Source organism: Sitophilus oryzae, unplaced genomic scaffold (assembly GCF_002938485.1).
Source record: "Sitophilus oryzae breed Bouriz unplaced genomic scaffold, Soryzae_2.0 scaffold_1396_pilon_pilon, whole genome shotgun sequence".
Lineage (NCBI taxonomy): Eukaryota > Metazoa > Arthropoda > Insecta > Coleoptera > Curculionidae > Sitophilus > Sitophilus oryzae.
Window position 1 is genome coordinate 2,462,795 of NW_022146055.1, and position 27,805 is coordinate 2,490,599.

At 32.4% G+C, this 27,805-nt stretch overlaps 1 protein-coding gene across 1 annotated transcript; it reads right to left on the reverse strand.

The window, feature by feature from the left end:
- On the reverse strand, positions 1 to 27,793 carry LOC115875853 (arylsulfatase B-like). Its single transcript, XM_030891389.1, has 11 exons — positions 27,566 to 27,793; positions 26,152 to 26,269; positions 18,249 to 18,408; positions 18,103 to 18,179; positions 16,315 to 16,461; positions 14,232 to 14,493; positions 11,093 to 11,209; positions 10,225 to 10,460; positions 9,862 to 9,961; positions 4,065 to 4,286; positions 1 to 1,021 (listed from the first exon to the last, which is right to left on the reverse strand). Coding segments are annotated over exons 1-11 (1,674 nt in total). The 5' UTR covers positions 27,568 to 27,793; the 3' UTR covers positions 1 to 788.
- Between the last annotated feature and the right edge of the window lie 12 nt (positions 27,794 to 27,805).

A 27,805-nucleotide genomic window follows, 5' to 3' on the forward strand; every position in this document is an offset into this window, starting at 1 on the left:
ATGTCTGAAGCTAAAATGGTCTGTTAGAAAACAAGAAGATTCGCAACATATGCACACTAAGCACTGGCCGGTCCCGGCACCGGCACTACGTCAGCAATTTTCCGTTGTATAACTCGTGTAGTAAATCGATCATTTATGAAATTGACTTAGAATTCACTAATTATCTATTTTTCCTTGCAATTTTGCTTTTATTTACTACTTGTCCAACATTAGATGTCAACGAATTTAGATAGGTCAATTTGACTTATCCGCTTCAGTAGCGTAGCGGATGTTTGGGGTAATAAATAATTATTATAACTTAATCTATTTTTACTAGAATTATATATTTTTATGACAATTTTAATAACTACCAACATTTATTGACATTGTCGGCCATTTTAGTTCACCGTCGCGTTCGATCTAAGGTTTTGTTATGCTCATTCTTTAATATTTTTACTCACAGCATTGAACTAATAAAATTACTAACTAATAGTCTATTTAAAGGAATATAAATCGTATCCAAAAAAATAGTTTAAATTACCCATTTTCATAAAGAAAACAAAATATTTTTAACTGTTGTAATACTTATTATTTACTAAATATTATATCACAATATACCATAAAATAATAGTAAAGGATGATTCATTAATATTAAAAAAAAATAAAACACACTAATTGCTTATAACGTGGAAAAAACTCACACTCCGTATCTGGAAAATTATACCATTTTTCGTCTAATGTTAACCAACAAAAGTTGAATTGATTTTTTTTCTTAATCATAATGAATCACCCTGTATGTAAGGCACATTCTAAGCTATCTGACACGAACTATCGGCGCACTCCAACCATGGTGACCATGTATACTTGAACAACTTGGGATCGTCCGATTCTATATCTATTTCTCCTTCTATTTGAGGTATTAGACCTTTTCTATAGTCTACTAAGGCTCTTTTCATTCGTCTTACTACGCTTGGGAAGAATTTGGCTAAGTCGTTTTCTTCGCATGGATCGCTGGGTATGTCGTACAAACAAACAGCCCCAGCTAAAACAAAATTTATATATTTTAACTTCCTCAGAAGTCAATTTTTATTTTTACGTGAAGAATCGCCCCCCGAGAGATGTTACATGTGTTTTGAAGCATCCTGTATGAATATACAGCGGAAAACCTGCTTGCTCTGTGTTTCCACACTAAGAATCAAAACTAATCAGTTTAGCCAATTTAAGCGACACTTATCTCATCCACCGCAAGGCAAAACTTCGCGTCGTTTGCATGATGCGCATCTACTGTTTTCGAAGAAGTCAATTTTTGTTATAACTTCCTTGGAAATAAATTATAACAAATTGAAAAAACTGAAGTTTTTAACCCCCTGTAAATATATTGAATATATTGATATAAAAACTAACTGACTTCTTCGAAAACAGTAGATGCAGTAATGCAGACGAAAACAGAAGAAACAGTAGAAAAACAGAAGAAAACAGTAATGCAAACGATGCCGACGCGAAGTTTTGCCTCGCGGTGTTGATTGATTAGTTTTGAGTCTTAAGCTTGTTTCATATAGACGCGAATCGCGAATTGCGATTTTGCGAAACTGCTCTCATTGGTCCAATTTTACTGATCATGGCGGCGCTGTCAGAAATTTTAAGATTTTGGCGATTCGCAAGATTTAAAATTTGGGGGGCGGGAAAGTTAAAGTGTTTTCAACTTTTTGCGAATATTCGCGCGATTTTAAGGTTCGCGTTTGCGCAGTATGGTATTGTGATCCGGTTATCGATTATTTTGACGACGCTGTCGCAAAGTAACTTGAAAGCATTTCTCCAGTTGAAATGGGTTCTCGTCAAATAGATAGTCAAATACGTTTAAAATAATTTAAACGTATTTGGTTCTCGTGCATATGTTTTTGATATATATATGGTGACAATTTTTCAACTTCAACCAAGTTATCAAACTCCTATACAGACAATCTGTGAAAATTCCTAATTTTTTTCTCATTTTTTTGCTTATTTCTTGAATTAAAGTTTGACAAGCAGCTTGTTGCTTACGAAATTTGAATATTTCACATGTCCCAAATGACCCATAAATGACCTATAAACCTGTGCTATAAACTATAAACCCGTTCTCTTCTACGTTTTAACAATAAGTAAATGGCAATTTTGCACCTTATTCTATTCCAATCCCACAATCGTAATCGATATTCATAATTATTAAAAAAATTTAAACTCATATTGTATGCTATAAAATATAAAATAAAGATCGTAAACACGAATAAATATGTATAAAACAAATTAAGTTATCTCAGGTTAGGATTTTTTTTGGTAACTTTCAGTGGAGCAAAAATGAATAGTCCCTAAAAATTCGCGACTGTATGAAATAGGTCCAAATTTTGCGAATATTTTTTCGCGTCTATATGAAACAAGCTTTAGTGTGGAAACACAGTGCAAGCAGGTTTTCAGCTTACTGGTAGTCGACGCCAATCTGGGTACCTATGTTTTTGGTACCTATTCTTGACATCGTTCGCAACTTTGCGTATACGCATCACGTGTATTGTTATATGGCTTTTTCGGAGATACGAGATGCGAGCGATATTTGAAGATGCGAGTGGTCAAGAATAGGTACCCTGAGACGGCGCTGTTTGCTAGTAAGCAGAAACCTGCCTCCACTATGTTTGTACCCTTAGGTTCGTGGGTGCTAGAGCACCCAAACACGCCCGTGCTTACCGTGCTACTTCCAAAAGTTAACTGAAGAATAAAATTGACATAGGGAGCATTTGAATTTTGTCATTTTTAAGCCTAGAATGCAACACCGTCTAAAAAAGACTTTTCAATCAATTGATACTACGCACTCATGGTACACCGCTATGAAACTTGGACATTAAAAGAAAAGAAAAGAGTTATAAACTGTTTTGTATCATTTTCTAAACCTTCCCCGATTCGTTGGACTTTATACAGGGTGGTCCGTCAGAATTGTATACCGGAAACTTCGGCAGCACATTCTACAGATAAAAATTAGTAAAGAAGTTCATATTAATGTATGTCCTAAAATACTTAGTTTCGCAGATACGGGGTGCAGAAGTTTCATTTTTATTTCGATGCATTTTTTCCAAATAATTTCTGAAGTAACGTTAATATTTGGATGAAAATTGGTGTCTAGAAGTTTTTTGACATGAGATATTTGATTTTGATGGCAATATGACTCCTATTTGTGCGCCCTATTGGGCGCCACTTGCATGTGTTTTAATTGATTTGAAGAGTAATAACTTTTCGTCCGTACCCGTATAAAACTACTGAGTGAATATATACATTCCCGTGATTTTTTACGTAAAAAATGTCTCTTGGTAAAAATCGCTACGAGCAACCGTTCTCAAGATATTTAGAATGGAAATAATCAATACCTGTCATCGTTGACATAAATTATACATGTTGACACAATAGTTATTAGACTGAAATCATAAATTTGAAATGTTTTTGGCCGAAAAGTTCAACAGAAACTGTTTTATCACTAATTTTTCGAAGAAATTTTTTTGATTAATTTAAGAAAATAAAAAGTTCCCAAATTTATCATTTAAGTCAAATAACTAACTATTATACTCAACATTTTTGTTTGATTTTTTGTTAATAATGACATGTATTGACTATTTTCTTTCTAAATATCTTATAAATAAGAACGATTGCTCGTAGCGATTTTTACCTAGAGACATTTTTTGCGTAAAAAATCACGGAAATGTACATTTTTCACTCAGTAGTTGTATACGGGATGGACGAAAAGTTATTACTCTTGAAAACCCGAATTACAGTACACGATATAATTCCCGAAACCTGAAAACAGTTAAAACACATGTAGGTGGCACCCTACAACCTATAAATCATGAGTCATATTGACATCAAAATCAAATTTCTCATGTCAAAAAAACCAATGTACTACACCGTGTATCTCCGAAACTAATCATTTTAGGATATTTTATACGAACTTTTTTACTTCTTTTTATCTGCGGAATGTGCTGCCGAAGTTTCGAGAATACAGTTTGAACCACCCCGTATAATAAAAAACGTTCAAATATCCGTTAAAAATACCAGGGACGTGTACTTACTTGCAGGATCGCATTCATTCTTTTTCACTGCTGTGCATTTCACAGTTGCCTGGTATCTGAGACTCTGATACTCTACTTCTGTTAAAGGGCTGTAATTGGTTTTTCTAATAACTCTTCCAGCAATACTGTCATAGATAGCTGAAGTGTTATATGGGACATCTTCGATGTTTTCCATTACTATATGACCATAGTAGTCATTGTAGGTGCCATTTTGACTGGTTCCTGCAAAATACCATATATCTGTATAATGTCCAGTATAAATCATATATATTTCTTTTTTCCGAAATTAGCTCGACATGTAGATGATTAGTATTTTTTATTGCAAGAAATATTTTTACAGCTTGTCTCAAATTGAAATAAACGTCATCATTTTTTTTTTAAATGACAACCCTAGTTTTTTTCTAGTGTCTGTAATCTATACTAATACCTTACTAATACTAATGGCTAATATATAAAATCCTATAATAAGGCTAATATATAAAATCCTATAATAAGGCTAATATATAAAATCCTTAAGTGACTGACACACTGATTAATCACGATCCTGCTCAAACCACCCAACGTAAGATGCTCAATTTTGGCATACAGGTTGAATCTAGGGTGTAGAGGTTCGATAAGAAGGGATTTTTCGAAATTCCAGTTCCAAGGGGGTGAAACCACCCCACAAATATTACAATATTTTTTATTTAAAAAACGATCAACGTCCCTTAAACACGTATATTTTATTTTGTTTTTTTTACATAATTTAAGATTTTTTAAAAATGTATACAGGGCGTTTCGAAAAATCTGGTCATTGATTAATTACGATCCTGCTTAAAGCACTTGACGTAAAAAGCTGATTTTTGGAAAACGGATTGACTTTAGGGTGTAGAGGCTCGATAAGAAGGGATTTTTCGAAATTCGAATTCTAAGGGGGTGAAACCACCCCTCAAATATTAGAAATTTTTTTTTTTAAAAACCGGTGAGTTTTTCGGAAAAACTCTTAAACACGTATATTTTATTTTGTTGTTTTACATATTTTAAGATTTTTTAAAAATTTATACAGGGTGTTTCATAAAATATGACCATTGATTAATCAAAATTCCGCTTAAACTGCTTGACATTTAAAGCTGATTTTTGGCAAACGGATTGACTGTGGGGTGTAGAGGTTCGATAAGGAAGGGTTTCTCGAATCTCAAATTCCAAGAGGGTGAAAACGCCCCTCAAATATTACTATATTTGTTATTTAAAAAACGGTTAGTCTTTCGAGAAAACGCTTGGACATGCATAATTTATTTTGTTTTTTTACAAATTTTGAATTTTTTTAAAAAATCATACAGTGTGTTCCAAAAAGTTGAGTAATTGATTAACCACAATTCTGCTTAAACTGCTTGACGTAAAAAGCTTAATTTTGGCAAACGGATTTTTCGAAAGTCAAATTCCAACAAGATGAAACTACCACTCAAATATTACCAAGTTATATAATAATATCGCCATATTGTTTTTTCTTATGCTGACATAAATGTGAGAAAATTTTATCCAGTTTGTATGTTAATGGAAATTCTTACTTTGCTTTATCATCACCATTACAAATAATGATTAATTCGACGCGAACGAACTCGCGGGAACACGCTGATTTCAAATAAAAGTGTTAAATTGTGCATTCATTTTTACCTTGATATAATTTTTAAAAGAATAGCCGTAAAGAACTTCTTAAAGAATATATTGTGTTGTTATTGACTTATAACTCATCATACTGTTACGTTTTTCGTCGGTTCCGTGTGGATAGAAAGTCACAATTTATATAAACACTACTTATTTAACACTAATTAACAAAAACAATAACGATAAAAGACTTATAGAACTATTTACAAACGATTTATAACTAAGAATTTATTTTGAATTTTAGCGCGTCAACTGCACTGGTATATTTATAACTGCCCCCTGTAGGCCACAGCCGCCGGCTTTTATACAGACAGGTAAAGAACTCTAGAATAGTCCATAGATCGTTAGGTGCGTAGAGAGGGTTTTCGAATGTTCTCGTATATACTAGTCCATTCCAGTGGGACTCGATTCTTCTCGAACGAATGAGTCATTACGGTGTCTATTCTTTAATGCGATGTTAAGGTCATCTGAGGGCGGGACATATAGATAGGTTAGGTCGAGTCCACACGGGTCCGCAACAATACGGTCTATAACTCATCATACATAGGGATGTTCCTACTGTAGGGGGACAGGATATTTTCCCATCCTCCTCTGATCACAGATATTCATTCTCCATGGAGTGGCCATATGAGAATACATCCTTACAGGGTTGGGGGTTAGCCCTTCACAGTCAAAGAGCTTATCTCCCGATGAGGTACCCGTGAGGTAGAGGCTGGATGATCAGTCTCCATTTTCTCCACCTTTTTAACTTGGTCTCTCCTTAGATCTGATACGGCGTTGGCTCCCAGATCTATAATAGAGGATAATTATTCTCTCTTTCCTCTTTCTCTATTGCCTCCTTAGATTTGAGGTCAATCCCTATTGCGAGGATTCCTCCCTCAAGTTGGACTCACCAACTGGATGTCCTTTCATTGGAGTTCTGGCAAAGCTGGTGATGCGTCCCTGCTTGCCTGTGCGTATTGGACGGCTTTCCATTCTGGCTTTTTTTCTTCTTGCCGGAGCAGAGGTGAGAAGTGCTCGTTCTCTCTCTCTTGCCTTTTGGTGGAAATGCTCCTGGCTGTTCCTTTGTTCCTTTACTTTTCCTTTTTTCCAGGATTGGGCCAAATACAATAGGGTATCCCCTGATGCCGCGAAGGTTGAGACCAGTAGAGGCTAGTCTTCTATCTAACCACGCGTCCCTTTGGATGGGGTGGAGGGTTTAAGAGTCTATTACGCTTGACTGTTCGGATGTGTGGCCGAAGAAAATATATATTATATTTCAGAAATCTGCCTAAGACTTAGCCCGATCCTGTTATGTTAAGCCACACCCAAAATTTCAAACAGACATGCTTGGATTAAGGCTTGATTAATGTTTGCAGAACTTCAGCATTTAAATCGCGAGTAATTTGTTACAAAACCATATAAATTATACAGGGTTGTTCACCACATACGACACGGAGTATTGTAGGTAAACGATTTTTACAAATTGTAAGTTTTGGGTTCGTTGAAGGGCTATTAGAGCTACAATTTAAAAATATTTTTACAAGATACAGAGTGTCCCAAATAAATAAAAAATATCAAAGTTGTATTTTTTTAAATGGAACACCCTGTATATTATTGCATTTTTAGTTTCTACGATTAAAATAAACGTAAATTTGATTAAGGTTACACTTAAACCTTACCGTTTTTGAAATATTTTCAATTTTGTGAAATTGCAGTATAAATTTTAAGGCTTCATTTCTCCGAGTGTATCAAAGTTTTTAATACTAAATATTTACTGAAGTTTATTTATTAATCAGTTATTGTGTTGCAATAATAAAAATTATACTACCTTATACAGAGTGTCTAAAAATGTATTTTAAATAATTACTAGATTTAAACGGCAATAACTTGTTTAATTTAAATGGAACACCCTGTATATTTTATGACAGTCGGATGCACAATTTAATTGTCTATCAAATTGTATTATAGCACTTTTTACCTACCCCTTCAAGTTTTCGTAGAAATGCATTTTCTTATAATTTAGACCTCATTTATATACCCATAGAATATTGACATTTTAGATTGTTTTTAAAACAACATAAGCTAGTAATATTATCGTTTTTAGTAAAACGATAATATTACTAGCCCGTTTGTATGCAAAAAAAACTATTTAAATCTTTATAAAAGAGTATATTAAATGAAATATACCACCAGTATACCACCAGTATTTCCGTTATTAATTACATACTTAATTGTGTTCGTTAATAAATTATTCTAAATAAATGAGGATTTGAATCAGAAATCAATATAATAATAAGTTATGAAAATGAACGTCTCTGTTGTTATAAATAAGCATTTGTCAAAAAATAAAATATATTTTTTAAGGTGTTAGTTTTTTACCACACTGTCTAATACACATACATAATTCATTTTTTTTAGTATTTGGAGCAATTATTATTAATCAACGCAAACAGTCAATTAATGTATTTTGAATACTGGAATCACATTAATTGGTCGTCTTTAACAAATATTTAAACAGTCTTTTTTTTATTTTTTAATGAAATAAACGAACTATATCGACAATATTAGTATCTGTACAGTACGTCTGTCCGTTCTGTAGCGGGGTATCCGTGAGAGGGGAAACGATATTCTCTCGGATGTTTTTCGTAAAAAATTAGACGACGCGTCCCATCAATAAAAATTCGACAAATTTGCAAGTAGCCAATAAAATGAGTGGGCGGAGCGATTTGCGGTGACGTACTCGTCAAGTCGACGTATAAAATATATTGCTGTTTATTTAAATGTTTTTTGTCCGCATTCCTTTCATAGACACAGATCCAGCAGACGTACTTTACTCTTTAAAAATTTGGTACATCTTTAAAAATAATCTAAAATGTCAGTATTCCATGGGTATATTGATAAATGAGTTCTAAATTACAAGAAAATGTATTTTCTACGGAAACTTGAAGAGATAGGTAAAAAATGGTATAACACAATTTGATAGACAATTAAATTGTGCATCCGACTCTCATAAAATATACAGGGTGTTCTATTTAAATTAAACAAGTTATTGCCGTTTAAAGGTGATAATTATTTAAAATAAATATTTAGACACTCTGTATAAGGTAGTAAAATTTTTATTATTGCAACACAATAACTGATCAATAAATAAACTTCAGTAAATATTTAGTATTAAAAACTTTGATACCCTCGGAGAAATGAAACCTTAAAATTTAAACTGCAATTTCACAAAATTGAAAATATTTCAAGAACGGTAAGGTTTAAGTGTAATAAACCTTAATAAAATTTACCTTTATTTTAATCGTAGAAACTAAAAATGTAATAATATACAGGGTGTTCCATTTAAAAAAATACAACTTTAATATTTATTATTTATTTGGGATACTATGTGTCATGTAAAAATATTTTTAAATTGTAGCTCTAATAGTCCTTCAACAAACCCAAAACTTACAATTTGTAAAAATCTAATCGTTTAGCTACAATATTCCGTGTCGTATGTAGTGAACAACCCTGTATATCACTGTAATCACAGACTTCAATCTATTTCCGTATTTTAACGGAATTTTAAATTGTCTTTATTTTCGAAAAAATTTAGTCCAATCATAAGGAATATTTTGTTGATGAGTTTGATCATCAAAATCTTAAAAATACAGAAATTGTTAAAAATGTGCTACAATACGGATATAGTACAATACTTTATCTTTAATTTCCTTCTTCATTTGTGTAAAAATATCTAGCCAGTTTTACATAAAACGTTAAATGCCGAACGCTTATTTTGCTACTTTTTCGAATTCGTAAAATGGACTCCTAGTCTATTATGCCTAGTAGTCTAAGGTAATGCCTAGACTCTTCCACACCATCTGCTCATGTGACATGACCATAGACAGTAGAGGGCGCCTAGGATGACGAACAGTATAGTCCCATTCAGCATCGTTATATGTCTTGGTACAATTCACGACACTACCACGATACAGCTAAACCCCTGACACCTGACTAGGAGTTTCCCCACCAATATCAAGATCTTGCATGTCTTAAGGAAATATAAAGAACTTAGGAATGCCGTTTAAAAAAACTGTCGATGACGTCGTGTCTCAAATTTGGGAGTTGTATACATTTTTATTGTTATTATTGTCTTATCTCATTATTTAATTAACATTTACAGAATACTTGCCTACAATTAATTTCCAATTGTAGAATCTCAATCCTGCGTTTCTTGTTTTCTCGTCAATGTTAATAAGTATGTCATTTCTTGGAGATGGCAAATCATATACCTAATAAAAGAATAAAAGAGTTATTTTTGGTTATTAAAAAATATAATTGCAACATATTTTAGCCAATAGCTTTAGCTCTTAACTTTGTCCTAAGGGCATGTTTGCAATCTTACTACTTCCTACCTGACCTACATTCTAATATGTCTTTTTTCCGAAAATCTATAAAACACATAATTAATCTACAACATAAACTGACAGATTATAACTTGGTTATTTCGGACTTATTTGAAAAATCACATCAAATTATCAAAAGAAATACTTACTAAACTAGACCAAACATCTATACCATCCAGTTCAGGGTCCAATGCATCTATATCACCTCCAGCTGCAGTATAGAGTGTAGGAAACCAATCAGTGATGTGCATCAGATCTGTAGAAACTCTAGAAGTCTGAACTAAAAGGGGACTCCAAATAAAGGCTACTGATCGCACGCCACCTTCGAACAGGGTATCTTTTAGACCTCTTAATGGAAAATTGCTACCCCAATTCTTAAAAGAACCTAAAATAACAAAAAAAGGGTTCTATAATTATAAGAACGTAGTATAATACTGTCCATGTATTCAAGCATGGAGGGCGCAATCGACATCATAGACAGAGTTTCTATCATTACCACCCTTGACAGTTCTGTTTGGCGTCTTAATGAAAACATTTGATTTGAAGTTCTGTGGATTTCTTTATCTTTACTGAACTTATTTTATATTATTTATTCTAAAAAATTGGTTTGGCTCCACAAAGCAATCAGAGAAAAAGACAGAGATTCTTCAAAGCAGTTCACAACAACTTTGGCCAAGATCTCCAATTAGGTTGAAACAAAAATCTAAAAAACAGATGGCGAATACCCCAGATCAGAACTCTCGACAAGCAAAAGAATCACAAAAGAAGACCCAAATTCTCCAAAGCTGTTTATAGTAACTTTGGAGAGGATATCCAAACACAAATCTAAGACAGATGGGGAATACCCGAACCATCCAAAATTCGTTGATGATATTGGTCTAATTACTAACTGTCCTGAACGCGGTCAAATACAAATAAATTGATTTAATACAGTCAAAAATTATATTTTAATTTAAATATTATTTAAAATTATGTAGACCTAAATAAAAACTTAAATAAAAAATCTGGTCTACTTACCAATTGTTGGGGCTCCATTATCACTAATAAAAACTATTATAGAATTCGACAGCATGCTCTTTTGATCCAAAGCCTCAACTATCGATCCCAAGCTTTCATCCAGTTTTGCTACCATTGCTAAAATATAAATGTAAAACATTATCAGTGTACAAAAAGAGTTTGATAAAAAAATACACAATTGACGCAGGCATACAATATAAAAATATAAAATCGTACTTCAAATAAATGATCGCAAAAAAAACACTAATACACTTAAAAACACTTTTCTTTTAACACTGATTTAACTATTTTAATCATCTGCTGATAATGGTAGGACCTTAAGCGCCGTACTCACACTTCGCTCCTTCGTCCCTTCGTCGTGTTACTTCCCTTCCTCACTTCACTTCGTTCCTTCGTCCCTTCGCCTCCTTCCTTCGTCCATTCGATGCTTGGAAATTAGTCGATTATGCAACAACACACCACAAAATATTTTTAATATAGCAGCTACATGTTTATTACGAAATATCTAGTAACCTCTAAAATTTCTAAATAATCCGAAAGGCACATGATTTTTATTTTATAAAACTGCAATTGTTTGTCATGTCAAAAATAAAAATTGAATTTTAATTATATTTTTTTTAATAAATCCGAATATTTCAGTATCATGTACAAGGTATATCAGTATGAATGTACAAGGCGAGTCAACAATAGAGTAAAGTTTATTATGTCATTTATATCGAAACTATGAAATATGACATACTAATTAAACGTTGATGTCAATCCTCATTTCTTCAGATATTTTTGTAAAGGCATCATTCACACTTTTTCTATTTTTTTTATTTTTGTCGCTACGATTACATAAATATGGACATGTATGTCTTCACAAATATGAAGAAAATATTGTCTTTTCCTTCCATTTTTCAGACTATTGTGTGTGACTCTATTTTTATATCGACTGGCAATTGCTAGATGTACAGGGTGTCCAATTTTTGTATGTTGTGTGTTTTATGGGGTTTCTGGTTTATGAGTAGAGATATAAAGATACTGTTTTTACATCAATCTACTTATTATGAAACTAAATATGCTATACACAGATTTATCCTAGCCTTCTTAGTTCAAATTTATTTCTTATTTCTTTCTTTTATACTTTTTATTTTTTAATTAGTAGAAATTTTTGGATTTTTCGATAACCTTTCTATCTCGATTATCTTATAACTTATCGAAAAGGTGAAAAGGATCAGTGATGGGGTAAGTACCCAATTTGTAGATAAAATTTAGATAAACATCCTAATTTTATAAAAGGAGTTTCCGACGACCGCATAGTAAATACCCGGTATAATACCGCGAATAAAAATGTACCAATATATATTAGGAATATTGTAGATATATTTCTGATATTACTGGTATATTTCTGGTAGTATACCGGGTATTTACTTTGCGGTCGTTGGAAATACCTTTTATAAAATTAGACTGTTCATCTAAATGTACAGGTATATACCCTGATTTTGTTTTGTTCTACCTATTGAGAACTTACCCACCGCCCGTGTCTCGTTTTTCAGGTAGAATGCAGTGACGAAACTAGTTCTTTATTGGAAGCTGTCTATTTCGAAAAATGACTCAAACTTAATATTATGTTCTTATTTTAAACAGGACACTCTAAATATTATTATTTATTTTATTTGCCTAGTTATGAGCTTTCTAAAATTATAATATGTATACTCTATACTTAATTATTTAGGCACTGCTAAACTACTAAACGGCTCTTATTTTATTTAACTTAATTTTACCAGATAATTTTGCTTTGCATCGTGATATTTTGATAAACTACACGGAAACTGAACTTGTGCTGCTTTTAAATAACATACTCTCAATCAGAGTTATATTATAACTATACATAAAAATTAGCGTGGAATAGTCAATAACCAACATTTTACGTCGAATAAATTAGTTGATTGTTTTCAGTTTGTTTGAGTTAATACTAAATATTTACTGAAGTTTATTTATTAATCAGTTATTGTGTTGCAATAATAAAAATTATACTACCTTATACAGAGTGTCTAAAAATTTATTTTAAATAATTACTAGATTTAAACGGCAATAACTTGTTTAATTTAAATGGAACACCCTGTATATTTTATGAGAGTCGGATGCACAATTTAATTGTCTATTAAATTGTATTATAGCACTTTTTACCTGTGTTTGATTGTTTTCATTACCTAATTTAAACCGGCCGACTATGTAATAAAGTTAAATAATGCACTTTTACCCCGTTTATGAAAATAAGTATTTTAGAAAGCTCGTAACAAGGAAAATAAAATAATATACAAAATATCGTATTTAAAAAAACATACTACATATAAGTTTTTACACGTATATGTAGTATTTTTACTACATATAAGTAAAGTTTTAGTCATATTTAAAAAAAAGACAGATTCCAACGAAGAACTAGTTATGTCACTGCATTCTATGTGAAAAACTGTACGGGACACCGTTTTCACCTTTTCGATAAGTTATAAGATAACCGAGATACAAAGGGGATCGAAAAATGCAATAATTTCAGATTCGCCCTCTATTTTAGGAAGTAAGAGAGCTAGGACATATCTGTATGTAGCATCTTTAGTTTCATAAAAAAGTAACATCATAATGTGAACCCAAACCAAACTGCATCTTTGTACCTCGACTCATAAACGAGAAACCCTGCAAAACACACGAAAATGGGACACCCTGTACAGACGTACTGCCAAATCAAGAAATCAACTACGAATGAAATCCAAGATCAATTTATATATTTTCTATATTTTAATATTTTTTTGTGTTCGTAATAATTCCTTTGCTACTTCGTCCAAAAACCGACAGTACGTGGAAGGAGCGTTTTGAGGAAGTAAGCGGACGAAGGAGCGTTTTGACGAAGGAACGGAGGAACACACAGTTGCATAAAATCGACAATTTCCCATAGTAAATATAGCATTTTGGACGAAGGGACGCGAGGAAGGAACGAAGTGAAGTAGCGAAGTGTGAGTATGGGGCTTTACTTCTAACATGGTAGCAAAACGCGTGTAAAGTGTTTTGGTGTATTGCGGTAAATTTAGTGTTTTATTTGATGATGTCACACTAAAAATTCCAACACCAAATGTAATAAAAGATCACCCTGTAAACTAACCTGCGTATGTTCTTCTGTTGGCATCCACAACATGCTTGAAATTATTGATAGTCTCCTGAGGAGCCTCCAAAGGCTTTCCCTTATTTGCAGCATGCACTCCCAAATGAGACAGCATAAGGAAAAGAGATTTAGTGGTATCGTGTTCTGTGATGACGTTTACAGTGTGATCTGTAAAGAGATCAGTAGCATATTTGCCAGTTTCTTCAAAAACTGGTTGTCCGTCTTTTCTCAGTTCGAAACCAGTATAGTCATGGTCGTTGTACTAAAATAGTCAGATGTGTTTGAATCGTGCTGACAAAATCGAATGTACTAGAGATGAGCAAAACTGTGATTCTCCAATCGCAATTGAAACTGCGATTGCGATTTTAATATTTAAATATCGGACTAGGGATATAATTGTCTGTGTACAGTACATCTGCTGGATCTGTGTCTATGAAAGGAATGCGGACAAAAAACATTTAAATAAACAGCAATATATTTTATACGTCGATTTGACGAGTGCGTCACCGCAAATCGCTCCGCCCACTCATTTTATTGGCTACTTGCAAATTTGATGAATTTTTATTGATGGGGCGCGTCGTCTAATTTTTTACGAAAAACATCGAGAGAATTCGGTTTACGAGAAACATCGTTTCCCCTCTCACGGATACCCCGTAGCTACAGAACGGACAGACGTACTGTATGTACCTATAGCTTAACAGTTAAAAAAAATAATAAAAATCAGTTGCTTAGTTTTTAAGTTTTTTTAACCTCTGACAATTTGACTCGAAATACCAAATGTGTGGTACCAAATTATTCTTAAAAAAATGCTTTTTCTAAATATGCCAATGTTCGTTCGAATTTGAAAAAATTGAGATATGATTAAAAATACCATTTGGGCATCTTTTAATCGGCCAGGGCAACACACGAAAAACAATAGACAATTAAATCTTTCTCCAAGGATCCTTGATTAAAGATTAGTGTTATTAACACAGCCATGACACTCTAGATTGAAATTTAAAATACGATTTTTTAAACGTAAATGTCAAAAGTTGACATACAATATGCCATTCTATTCAGAGCATTGAATAAATTTTTCTTTGTTCAATGATTCAGAGTGTCATTTTCTATCGAATAAAGTTAAAAAAAATACCGAGGGTGTCATTTAAAAAAATCAAAAGTTGTAGTCATTTTCGGTGAAACAGAAAGTGATTAAAACGAATTGAATACGTCATTCCTAATTTATGTCATATGCTAACATAACAAATCTCGTTTTTTATCAGCAAAAAATTAAAAAATTATAGGGGCGAATCACTCTTGAGAACACCCGGTATATTATGATCTTGGCCCTAGAAAATAATACCTTCTCTATAAATAAATAAAATCGGAGAAAAAATTCAATCCCAGTTTACTATAAAATGCTTCAATGGACTACAAAATTACATTCGCAACAAAATGGCAAATCGCAACTCCTGAGAATTCAAACTTACATATAGAAGGTTATCACGATCTTGGTTTACAAAATCACAATCGCAGCAAAATCGCAAATCACAACTATAGTAATATTGGTTAATCGCAGTCTGAGTTTCCTATGAGGGTTGCGCTTCCGATTTTAAAATCACTGCACATAAATCGCAGTTTGTGATTTCTTGCTCATCTCTAGAATGTACTAAGTAGGCATAAAAAGTAATTTAAAATGTGTAGAGGGATATTTTTCTCGTTACTAAAAAAATCAGTTGTCTTTGAAAAAAGGAATTTGAAATACATATGTAGATGTACTATTTCAGTCAGATGTCACAGCTTCTGATAATAATATAAAATACCTATTTTAGACAATAATTATCCAGATTTGACATGCATGGAAGACTCTTGCGGTCTTGTATTTCTTTTTACGTTTTTTATTAACTAGCTATTATAATTTATTGACGTTCTGTTAACAAAATATAATTTAAAATTAACAGCAATTAAAATTTAAAAAATATTTTTATTTTATTTTTCATAATATTTTTTATTGGAAATTATTATTTCTTCTATCTTATCTATAATTATATTTCTTCTCATTTAATGTTTATGGGTTAGTTAATAAATATATCGCCTTACTTACTCTCCATGTTGACAGGTAATCATAATAACTGCAGAAGGAATTATAAAATCCAAAATGATGATCAAATCCTCTGAACGTGGGTGTTTCGTTCCATCTACTATATCCCAAATGCCATTTTCCAACTAAATGCGTTTCATATCCCATTTCCTACGTAAAGTATCTTATATTTTATTTATTTGATTTGTAATGAATACACACAAAATATACAGCCAAAATTGGCTACTTGTAATAATAATTCTAATCAGAGCAACAATTTTTAATATATTAAAATAGGTCTAAGAAACTTTGCTCGAAATGAAAGTTACTCGAAAAGACAGTTGCCCGAAAAAAAAAAATATCATCGAATTACAACCATAGATTGCAAATGACAATAAAAATTATCCAAAATGTCAATTTTTGGTAAAAGATTGATTTTAATCAACTAAAATAATCATCAAAAATAATAAACTTATAAGGCTTAAATCTTTTTATGGATGTGTTCCAAAATTATAATTATGTGCTTTTAAAAAATTTCGTTACAATCCCGATAGCCCTAGTTATGTCCCAACTATCGAAACCTGTGTATAAAAGCATGATAGCTACCGTAGTTCAGTGTGTAAGCCGGCGTGTTATTGCTACTCTAAAACGTTTTATTAGCATGTTTAACAAATTATAATACAAGACATTCTTTTTTTTAGAATTCTCATAATTTACGGCTATTTACGGTAGAGAATACACCAAGCCTATACAGTACAGATAGCCCATATATTATAAGGTAAGAGGTAATAAGCCGAGAAACGGCTTATTACTTGCGGAAATGTGTTGGTACACGGACGGATCCAAAAACGATAAAGGATCTGGCGCAGGAATTTACTGCAGCAGTCCAAAGACCGAGATCTGCCACAGTCTTGGAAAACACACCACAATTTTCCAAGCTGAGCTATATGTGATTGAAACCTGTGTGCAACTGCTGGTAGAACAGCAATACACCGGGAAAACAATAAGCATATTTTCGGATAGTCAAGCCGTGTTGAAAGCACTTGAGGCAACGAAAAGCACGTCCAGGACGATTCTTCATTGTAGGAAACTACTCAATATATTAGGAGATGGAAACAAAGTGTCGCTAATATGGATACCGGGACATGTCGGCCTAGAGGGAAATGAACGTGCTGATTTCCTCGCTAAAACTGGTGCAGGCTCGCCATTCGTGGGCCCAGAACCGACCCTTAGCGTACCAAAAAATCTCGCAAGAGACAGGCTCTGTGAATGGGTTAGGGGTGCGACGTTTCGGGACTGGAATGACAGACCCGGAATGAAACATGCCAAGACAATCCTAGCAGGGCCATCCAAACGTAGATCAGATGAACTCCTAAAGGCTGGTAGGAACGGAGCGCGTACGCTTACTGCAGTATACACGGGCCACTGCCGGCTGAGATCACACCTACAGAGGATGGGACTGGTGGAAGACGCCGCATGCCGACTCTGTATGGAAGATGACCAAACAATGAAGCACGTTATGTGTACCTGCCCCGCTGAGGGCAGGACCAGGTTTGAGGTGTTTGGCAAACCTACGCTAGACCAATCAGACCTAGAAGACATATCACCCTCGGACATAACGGCCTATGTTAAAAGGCTGGGTCTTGAGGGTGAACTTTAATGCTCTTTTTCTATTAAATAGCTTGTAGAAACTGAGCCACAATAGGCCCTCGCGGCCTCAGTGGAGGGTCCCAGGTGGGACTCCACTTAATAAAATACAAATACAATATATTATAAAAGAATATCATGTAAATATTTTGAATAATTACTGACTTTAAAATACTCTGGTAGAAGCTTGTGTGGAGGCATTGCCTTCTTCTCAGCTGCTAAGAAACTAGGACCCTGCATACCTAAAAAATGTATATTTTATATATCTAGTTCAATGAAAATAAAAATAACGTAAACGAAAAACTAGGTACCTAATTTCATAGGATAAATTCCTGATAGCAAAGCAGCCCTTGTGGGTGTACTGTATGATTGTACATAGTGGCTGTTTAGTATTATACCATTATATGCCAGAGCATCAATATTGGGCGTCGGTATTTGGTTGCTACCATGAAAACCTACATCGTTCCAACCCTATAGAAAACAAATACATTATGCATATAGATAAACTGATTTATGATTTAAACTTTTTTTAAATTAAAAGCAATGTTCTCGCCTATGCTCTCTCTTTTGTAATCATGTTGCATTTAATATAAAAGAAGAAAAATATGAAAAAGAAATAAAGAATGGGAGCATCCATTTTTTTTCTTCTGAGAGCTTCTTTAAACCTTCTTTTCTTTAAAATGTTTTTCGATTTTCTTTAGTTTTTAGTTAAAAACCATAATTTCTTGATAATATGGCAACATAGATAGTAGATTAAATTTTCAAGAAAGAAAATCCAAAAAAGATCCAGTGGTTTTTAAAATTTTAGCAAAAAAATCTTTTTGATTGGAAATTTTCAAAGTAAAATAACTTTTAAATGTTATTTTGGATTTATATGAAAAACGGCAAAGAGAAAATATGTTTCTTTTAACGAGATCTACCAGCCCTGAAAATATTTGCACTTATTTAAGACTCATCCTGTATAATCAAATAGCTGCTATTTAACTCTCAACTGGCGCATGGCGTGGTGAATTTTTGTAACGTTTACGGCGTGCATTTTTTTTCATTTTAAAATACATGATGAAGAGATTTTATAAAAAGCTTGTTATTTTAACACTAATATATTCAAACTTGTGAACAAACAATTTCATTAATTTTCAACAAATTAATAAGAACAGACACAAAAATAAAGTAAAACGCATTTTTTTAGGAATTTTTGACAACAGAAATATAACTTGGCTAAGAAACCCATAGAAATTAAAAACATATATATTTTATGATTTTACCGTATTATTAAAAGTACAAACAACTGAAATATGAAGCTAAAGTAATTACTTTCAACAAAACTGCAAACCATGAATGTACATAACTTTTTCAAATACAGTTCATGCTAATATAAGATCTGCATTTGCCGCACATGGATCGTGCACATTTGATTCATGAGATTTTTGTCTTTTTGTCATTTCTTCATTGACATATGTTTTGCCATATAACACATCTCTTTCTTTTCTGGTATTGATTATTCAATTTTCTCTCTTCTGTAAGTAAGATATTCAGAATCGGAGTTATTGTTACTCTTCGGAGAAAAATCAATGTCTCGATGGTCTTCATCTCGCTTAAGCTTCTTTAAGTTCATCAAACCATTCAATTAATGCTTCCTCAAAATTAGCGTCCCAGTGAGGCACACTTTTTAGACTACCCACCATCCTAATAATGTAACATTCTTGGCGTGGTGATGCCACACAGACCCCAATGAAACTTTAGCCCCCGCTGCTGGTAGGAACAATACTTGATAAAATCAAGTGCGTCTTTAACATTGATTTTTTGAAAAAAATTTCTGGATTTTTTTTTAGTTTTTAGTTTAAAATCATAATTTCATGATAATATGGCAACACAGGTAGTCGAAAAAAGATCCAGTAGTTCTCAAAATTTAAGCAAATAATCAGTTTTTTTTAATTTTCAAAATAAAATAACTCAGTTATTTTGGACTTATTTGAAAAACAGTAAAGAGAAAATATGTTTCTGTCATCGAAATCTACCAGCCCTGAAAATATTTGCACTTATTTAAGACTCACTCTGTATAATTCATCAAATTGTTGAAGCTTTTGGCTTTTGGTATTACAACAGCATTTTAATAAAATAGAATAACAGACAAATAAGAAATAAACAGTCCACTACACCTTTTTAGCGTTTTTTTATCGAATTGGATGAACGGAATCGAACAATCGGGGCTCGTTTAATAGAGAGTTTCTTATTCTATATTACAGCGTATAAACAATAATAATAAGTTTTTGTATGTAAACGCTAGGGGACGCTGTCTTACAATTTAACAAACATTGCGCGTTTTTTCAAAAAAATTAAATGCGATAGTATATGTAATTTTATCTTATAGTAAAGAGTAATAAAAACTTAAAATGCCAGCAAAAACCGCATCTTGATATCTTTTTCAAACCAAAGTTATTAGCAAAATTATAATAAATACGAAAAAATAAGCCCTTAGTTATCTTATTTTTCTAACACGGTATTACTAGCGCTCTTGATTATGAAAATTCTGACAAAAAATAAGATGGAAATGATTAGATTATTCTAAAATCGACAATATACCAGAATACCATAATACCAGATCTATGAATATCTAATAATAAAGATATCAATTTCAGTTACTAAGAAACGACGCCTCAGTGAAGTCATGGAATGCTTTGGAAAAAAGTTGCTTTTGACATATTAGTATAACCGTCAAAGTGTTATTAGATCAACATTTTGATAGTCTTAGCAGCGTGTTTTCTCTATTGAAGAAAGGTATTTTTAGAAAATCGCAATCAAAAGATAAAAAACGCTGCTGAGACTATCAAAATGTTGATATAATAATATTTTGATGTTTAAACTATCCCTCTAGAAGCAACTTTTTTCCAAAGCTTACCATGAATTCACTGAGGCGTCGTTTCTTGTTCACTGTCATTGACATCTTAATTATTAGATATTAAGACACCTAGTATTCTAGTTCATTGACGATTTTTTGTATAAAACAATTTTTTTTATCTTTTTTTTTAGAATGGTCATAATCAAGAGGGCTAGTGATACCGTGTTAGAAAAATAAGGTAATTCAGGGCCTATATATTTTCGTATTTATTATAATTTCGCTAATAACTTTGGTCTGTAAACATTTTACAGATTTTTAAATAGTGCTTGGGGTCCTCTGGACCCCACCACGTCAGTTGAGGGTTAACGTTCATAAGCATTATATGTATTTGGTGTATACCCGCATTCAGTAGTTAAATGTTATGGGTAAGTCTTAAATAAGTGCACATATTTTTAGGGTTTTTTTTCGCAACCAAAAATTTTTGAAAATTTGGGATTTTTTGAAAAAAATTTCTGGATTTTTTTTTACTTTTTAGTTTAAAATCATAATTTCATGATAATATGGCAACACAGGTAGTCGAAAAAAGATCCAGTAGTTCTCAAAATTTAAGCAAATAATCATTTTTTTTTAATTTTCAAAATAAAATAACTCAGTTATTTTGGACTTATTTGAAAAACAGTAAAGAGAAAATATGTTTCTGTCATCGAGATCTACCAGCCCTGAAAATATTTGCACTTATTAAAGACTCACTCTGTATAATTCATCAAATTTTTGAAGCTTTTGGCTTTTGGTATTACAACAGCATTTTAATAAAATATTAATTTACCACAATACACCAAAACATTTATTTACTTTTGCACTGGAGGCTCATGTCGCTAACTATTTTAAAAACAGTTTTATAATCAGGTTTAATCACCTGCTGATGATGCTAACATGCATGTAGTGAAGTTCAGTGAAAAGTAAAGCGTTTTAGTGGATTGTAGTGAATTGGTGTTTTAATTTGTACGTTGATGACACCATTGCAAATTAATTTATAATATTATTAAACAAAATTGCCCGAAAATATAATTAACTAAGAACATTTTACCGAACCATAAAGTTGCCCGAAAAAGGCAATAATCCCTAGGTCATTGTCATTGTTAATCTCTGGTAATTTCTGTAAAATTGTACTTATTCAGTCAACACTGAAGTTGTTTATTTGATAGCCGGTATTTTAATGCCCAACGCGTATTTCTTTTTGAATAAAAAATTTGAAATGTTGCCTGAAAATTTTTTAACACCATCTTCATTCCGTGGCATAACAGCAAAAAATTGATAAATGACATGCAAAAAAACAATATAAATTACCACCGATGGTCACGAATACTTGGCTGGTTGGAAATTCCACACGAATATCTCTAAAGCCTAATTATGAGAACCTGTTTTTTTCCTTTCTGTTCTATATATTCTGTTTATATCGACTCAAACTAACCAGACTAATTATAGTAAATTATAGGGTTACAAAGATCTTCGATTATAAATATTCATATATAGAAAAAGCTAATATACAGGGTGTCCCAGAAATAAGTGCAAGTATTGTAAAGGTTGGTAGATCTCCATAAAAGAAACATTTTCTCTTTATCGTTTTTCAAACAAGTCCAAAATAACGGAGTTATTTTACTTTGAAAATATCCAAAAAAAAAATACCGCCGGGAGGCAAGTATAGCCGCCCACACTAAAATATGTTAATAAAAAGTTGGTAGGCAGTTCTTTTAGTTTTCTTTTTTTGTTCTTTTAGTTTCAAAGTAAAGGAATTTTTTCAATTTTTTTCATCTCAAAAACTGCAACTTTGACTTATTTTGATGTTATTACAAATTTTGTTGCAAATATTATTCCTAATCTTAAATTGAAAACCGCGTTTCGCTAGCTACTGTAATTTTGGAGTTACGGTTTTTTAAAATTTTTAACCCCCTGCCATACCCCCTTACCAACCCCCCACCCCCACCAAAAATTAGTGGCCAGATTTGGTTTGGTTTGTTAAAATCGGTTTTCGGTAAAATAAATTTGTTAAAATCAAATTTTGTTAAAATCGGTTTAGCGGTTTTTCAGTTATCGTGTTACAGACGGACAGACGGACAGACAGACAGATACCATGAAAATATTTTGTATTTAGGCCATTTATAACCCAAATAACTCATTTTGAGTGAAATTAAAAAAACTTTTTTTTTGCCGATCTTAATAGCCTACCATACCTGTTGGTATGATAGGCTAAAAATGATTTTTGCTACAGTTTTGAGAACCACTGGATCTTTTCTGGATTTTCTTTCTTATAAATTTAATCTACTACCTATGTTGCCATATTATCAATAACTTATGTTTTTCAACTAAAAACTAAAAAAAAAATCCAAAAAAAATTTCAAAAAATTCCGAATTTTCAAAATTTTTCATATGCGTGTTTCTGGGGTTTAACTATATTACCGGTTAAAATACTTGCACTTATTTCTGGGACACCTTGTATATACAGAGTGTTTCAGAAAACATGTGTCATCCCTCGTTGAGAGATTCCTCATGTAAAAATAAGATTTGTTTTTAGCCGACCATACTAACAGGCAGACTTGGGTAGTATTCGAATACTCGGTATTCTGAATCCTATTCAGAATACTTTTGACTGGAATTCGAATACTATTCGAATACATTTGTGTATTTGGTATTTGATATTCGACTGAATACTTTTTTGGTCAGTAATCAGTATTCTGGATTCTGAATACCGTTTTTGAATCCCAGTATTCGAATCCTGTATTGGAATCCCGGCATTCGAATCCTGTTTGATTTTGTTTATGAATATTGCGTTACGCTTTACGCAACTTAAGCTTGTTAAAACACGTTCGCGGGGGTTGCGGACGGTTCTCAATTCGCGATGCCGACAATCGGGTTAAATTTAATCATCGCCAAATCGTGAGACGAGACAGGTCGCTTAAGGATCACGATTAGATATTACGTGTGCACTTGTGCAGTATCGCCATTCTAGGTATTTTATTATAAATTTTAATACCTGTTAACAGCGCATGGGCAAATGAAATAATGTCTTCATATTTCCTTCTGCGCATACGCATCACAGTTCTAGGACGGTTCAGAATCGGTAATAACAGGAAAACGAAAACGATGATAATTTGTGTGTGATACCAGACAAAGTACCGGGTAGCCAACTAAGAATGGACGCCGGCTGTATCTCAGAAACTACTTAACGTATAACTTTGGAAAAAAAATTCTAATAAGTAAATCGACCAAGAGAAATCGCTGGAAATTATTTTCAAGTTCGAACAATATCCGCTAGGGGGCGTTTCTCTGATAGCCAATCAGAAAACAGGCTTTTTCTCAAAAATATGCAGGTGAACAGGTATTTTAAATATTACTACTGTAATCATCAAGAAATTTGTAAGTTTTATGATATAGAGTGTTTTGCTCTATCTCATAAAATAAAATGGTGGGGGAAGGTTAAAATAGCTTTTATTAAAATAAGTATAACTCTGGTTTAGGTTAACCGATTTAAATAAACTAGGGTTCGTTTAAAAGAGCTTTTCTTCTTTAATGATATTCAGTATTAATTTTGTTGAGAAAAAATCATGTTAGGCTGCCGCTTAGGATTATATGGTCTAAAAATTCGAGTAGTAGGCTAGGAAACAAAAAGAGGTAAATTGGTTATGTCAAAATATCATTTTTTTTCCAATTGTTACCTTATTGTGTTTCATATTTTTATAACTTAAGCACATAAATAAAAATCATGTTTAATGTACGGATATGTTTTTTTTGTTGGAATATTCAAAAAGTATTCATATTTAAATGAATCCAGGTATTCAAATACAGCGGTATTCGAATTTTTTTTTTCTTTATATTCGAATCTTGAGTATTCGAATACAATTTAGAATACAGTATTCAGAATTCATATTCGAATACCGGATTTCAGTATTCGACCCAATTTAAGTCTGCTAACAGGTATGGTAGGCTATTAAGATCGGCAAATTTCACTCAAAATGAGTTATTTGGGTCATAAATGACCTAAATACAAAATATTTTCATGGTGTCTGTCTGTCTGTCCGTCTGTCTGTAACACGATAACTCAAAAACCGCTAAACCGATTTTAACCAAATTTGGCACAAAAATACTGTGGCACCCGAGAATCTGGCCATTAATTTTTGGTGGGGGTGGGGGATTAGTAAGGGGGTATGGGAGGGGGTTAAGAATTTGAAAAAATCGTAACTCCAAAATTACAGTAGCTAGCGAAACGCGGTTTTCAATTTAAGATTATGAATAATATTAGCAACAAAATTTGTAATAACATCAAAATCAGTCAAAGTCGCAGTTTTTGAGATATTCCGTGTTTCCGTAGTCCGTTTTTGAGAAAATCCGTGTGGAGAACTCCAAACTCCCATCGGACGCGACCCCAGGTGGCAGATAGGGGAAATAACCGCGGACCAAAATTGGAAAAATTCCTTTACTTTGAAACTAAAAGAACTGCCTACCAACTTTTTATTAACATATTTTAGTATGGGCGGTTACACGTGCCTCCCGACGCGGCGCCAATTTTTTATATCAACATAAGTTCGATTCTGCTTGTTGTTCTTAGTTTTAGGGGTTGCTGCTACGGGGGGTTAAAGTCTTCAATTTTTTTTCAATTTATTAAAATTTTCTTTCAAATGCTTTTAGTGATAAATTTTGAGGGTAAAGGTTACTATAAGTGCAGCATATTTTAATGCTAAAAAGTGTCGACAGATTCGCCAGGGACGTGCTATGGGTTATCACTGGAATATTTTCCTAAAAAACATTACAAATTTTAAACGTTTCTATTAGACTTGACTTAAGGCAAATTATAAAATTGCGTTTATCTCATCAAGAAGACCTAAATCAAGAAAATAACAAGAAACAACTTTTAATCGCCATTAAACGGCCTACACAACTTTGCTAACAAGTGAAAAGAAGTCAGTGGCGCACATTCTTTTTAGAAAAATATTCTCAGCCGTAGACAAGCTTCTCGACTGTAAAAGACACGGAGGGCTAAACCCTAACAGTGGAAGGGTGTATACCCTTGTAGCATGTAGATGTCCACTCCCCGGAGGATGAACAGCTGTTGTCAGAGAAGGATGGAAAATACCTTGTCCCTCTACAACAACAAGATCCCCATGTGTGATGAGTTATAGACTCTGTAATGAGTTATAACTTAAGAAAGGGGGACACAATAGATCTTTAAGGCTGCGGTAAATAAATATAAAATTGCCATAAAGACTAATAAAAAACAGGATATGTGGTAATTGCCAGTAAATATCTTTATAATTGATCAAGACTTTACAACCAATTGATGTTTTATAACAAAAAACATTAATAGCTCAGTAATTACTTACTAAATCATCAGCAATAATAAAAACAATATTAGGTTGATCTGCTGCGTGTGTTCCTTGAACTGATAATGTCAATATCAACGAAACGCCAAAAACAAAAAACCATGATTCCATAATAATCCTGAAATTAGTTTTTTTATTAAATTAAAGTAAAAATAAAAGATAATTTGTATTCTTATAATTCAATAAAAAAAATGATTTGCTTTATTGAATCACCCCCTATATTAGGAGTCTTGTTATCAATATTGCATTAATATACTACAATATGATGGAAAAAAAGGCGTCAGCGATGGCTATGAAATTAAAATCGCTATCATTCTATATGTAAAATTATACCAGGAATGTCATCGATCGTCATTTCCAAGCCAACTGGACGCCGTTTTTTCCGGTATTTCTTTAATTAAGCCAGTCAAACTGGTTGGATAAAAAAAATGCATTCATTGTATATGTTTAATATTTAATATTTATATGAAGGAACAACTAGAAAAAAAAATGAAGATTAATTAGTATCTCAATAAGCATCCGAGATTTTTTTTAAATAAATATAATAATATAATGATTTGATAATTTGACATTTTTTTAAAGTTCTAGGGAAAGGTGTACGTCATGCGTTCAGCTTCACGATTTAATTACGTTTCGTGATACTTGATTTGTTTATTTATTAACGAGTCGTTGTAATTTTCCCTATAGCTTGAATTTTTTTAAGTGCAAGCTAGAAACACTTGCATTTTTGGTAAAAATAAGTGGAATTGAGTGGGTGTTCGATAGTGGTCGCGCTATTAGAACTCTGAATTCAAAAATCGATATCTCGAAATCTATTAGAAATAATAGATTGTAGTTTTTTCAAGAACTTTGTTAATATTTCTGCTGTATTTTCTTTGTAGACAGTATGTGTTATATACTATATTTTTCTATTAATATCATATTTTTTGCTGTTGTTAAAGAATCACATTTTCCGATAACTATTATCACCCTTTCCTTGGCATTGAATAAAATAAATTTGGTGCTTTTTTAACATTTTAAAACAGTGAAAAATATGACGTTAATTAAAATTCTCTCAATAACAATCTATGAAAGAATGAAAACGAAATTACATTACCATGCGTTTTGATTTATTTAAAATTCAACTATATTTTTTTTTAATTTTCTCTAAAACGGTATGGAAAGTTGGAAAATTAAAAAAGTTAAACGGACTTAACCATTTTAGAACAAACACAATTTTTATGAGGAATGCAGTTTTCTCAAAATGTCAATAATATACAAAGAAATTTATAAAAATAATTTAATATCATTTTTTTTTATTAAATTGTTATTCCCCTTTTTATTTTATTTCTTTAATTAAATATTGAATCTTCTTTAATTAAATATTGAATCTTCTTTAATTAAATATTGAATCTTATACGGAAATTGTACTTACATCAGCAATTCCAGTTATATTCTATTATTCCTTTGACCTTTTTTTTTCTCAAAAAAAAATCAACAGCAACCAACAAAAGAAGACGGAATTCTTCGTTCGGCAAAACTCTGTGCCAAAACACGAACTGAAGATTGTTTACGGCCAGATTAGAACTTTATAATGTTATCCGATGACCAATTAATCTGACAGATTCTCAAGAATCTGCGCCAAATCAGGGTCAAGCCGGGCGCTGGCTCGTTA

Bases quoted from the DNA above. Each gene is read 5' to 3' on its own strand.
- LOC115875853 (XM_030891389.1), bottom strand. The intron at 10,461-11,092 runs GTAAGTAGACCA...TTGTTATTTTAG, and splicing joins TAATGGAGCCCCAACAATTG to GTTCTTTTAAGAATTGGGGT. The intron at 4,287-9,861 runs GCAAGTATTCTG...GGTATTTTGCAG, and splicing joins CAATTGGAAATTAATTGTAG to GAACCAGTCAAAATGGCACC.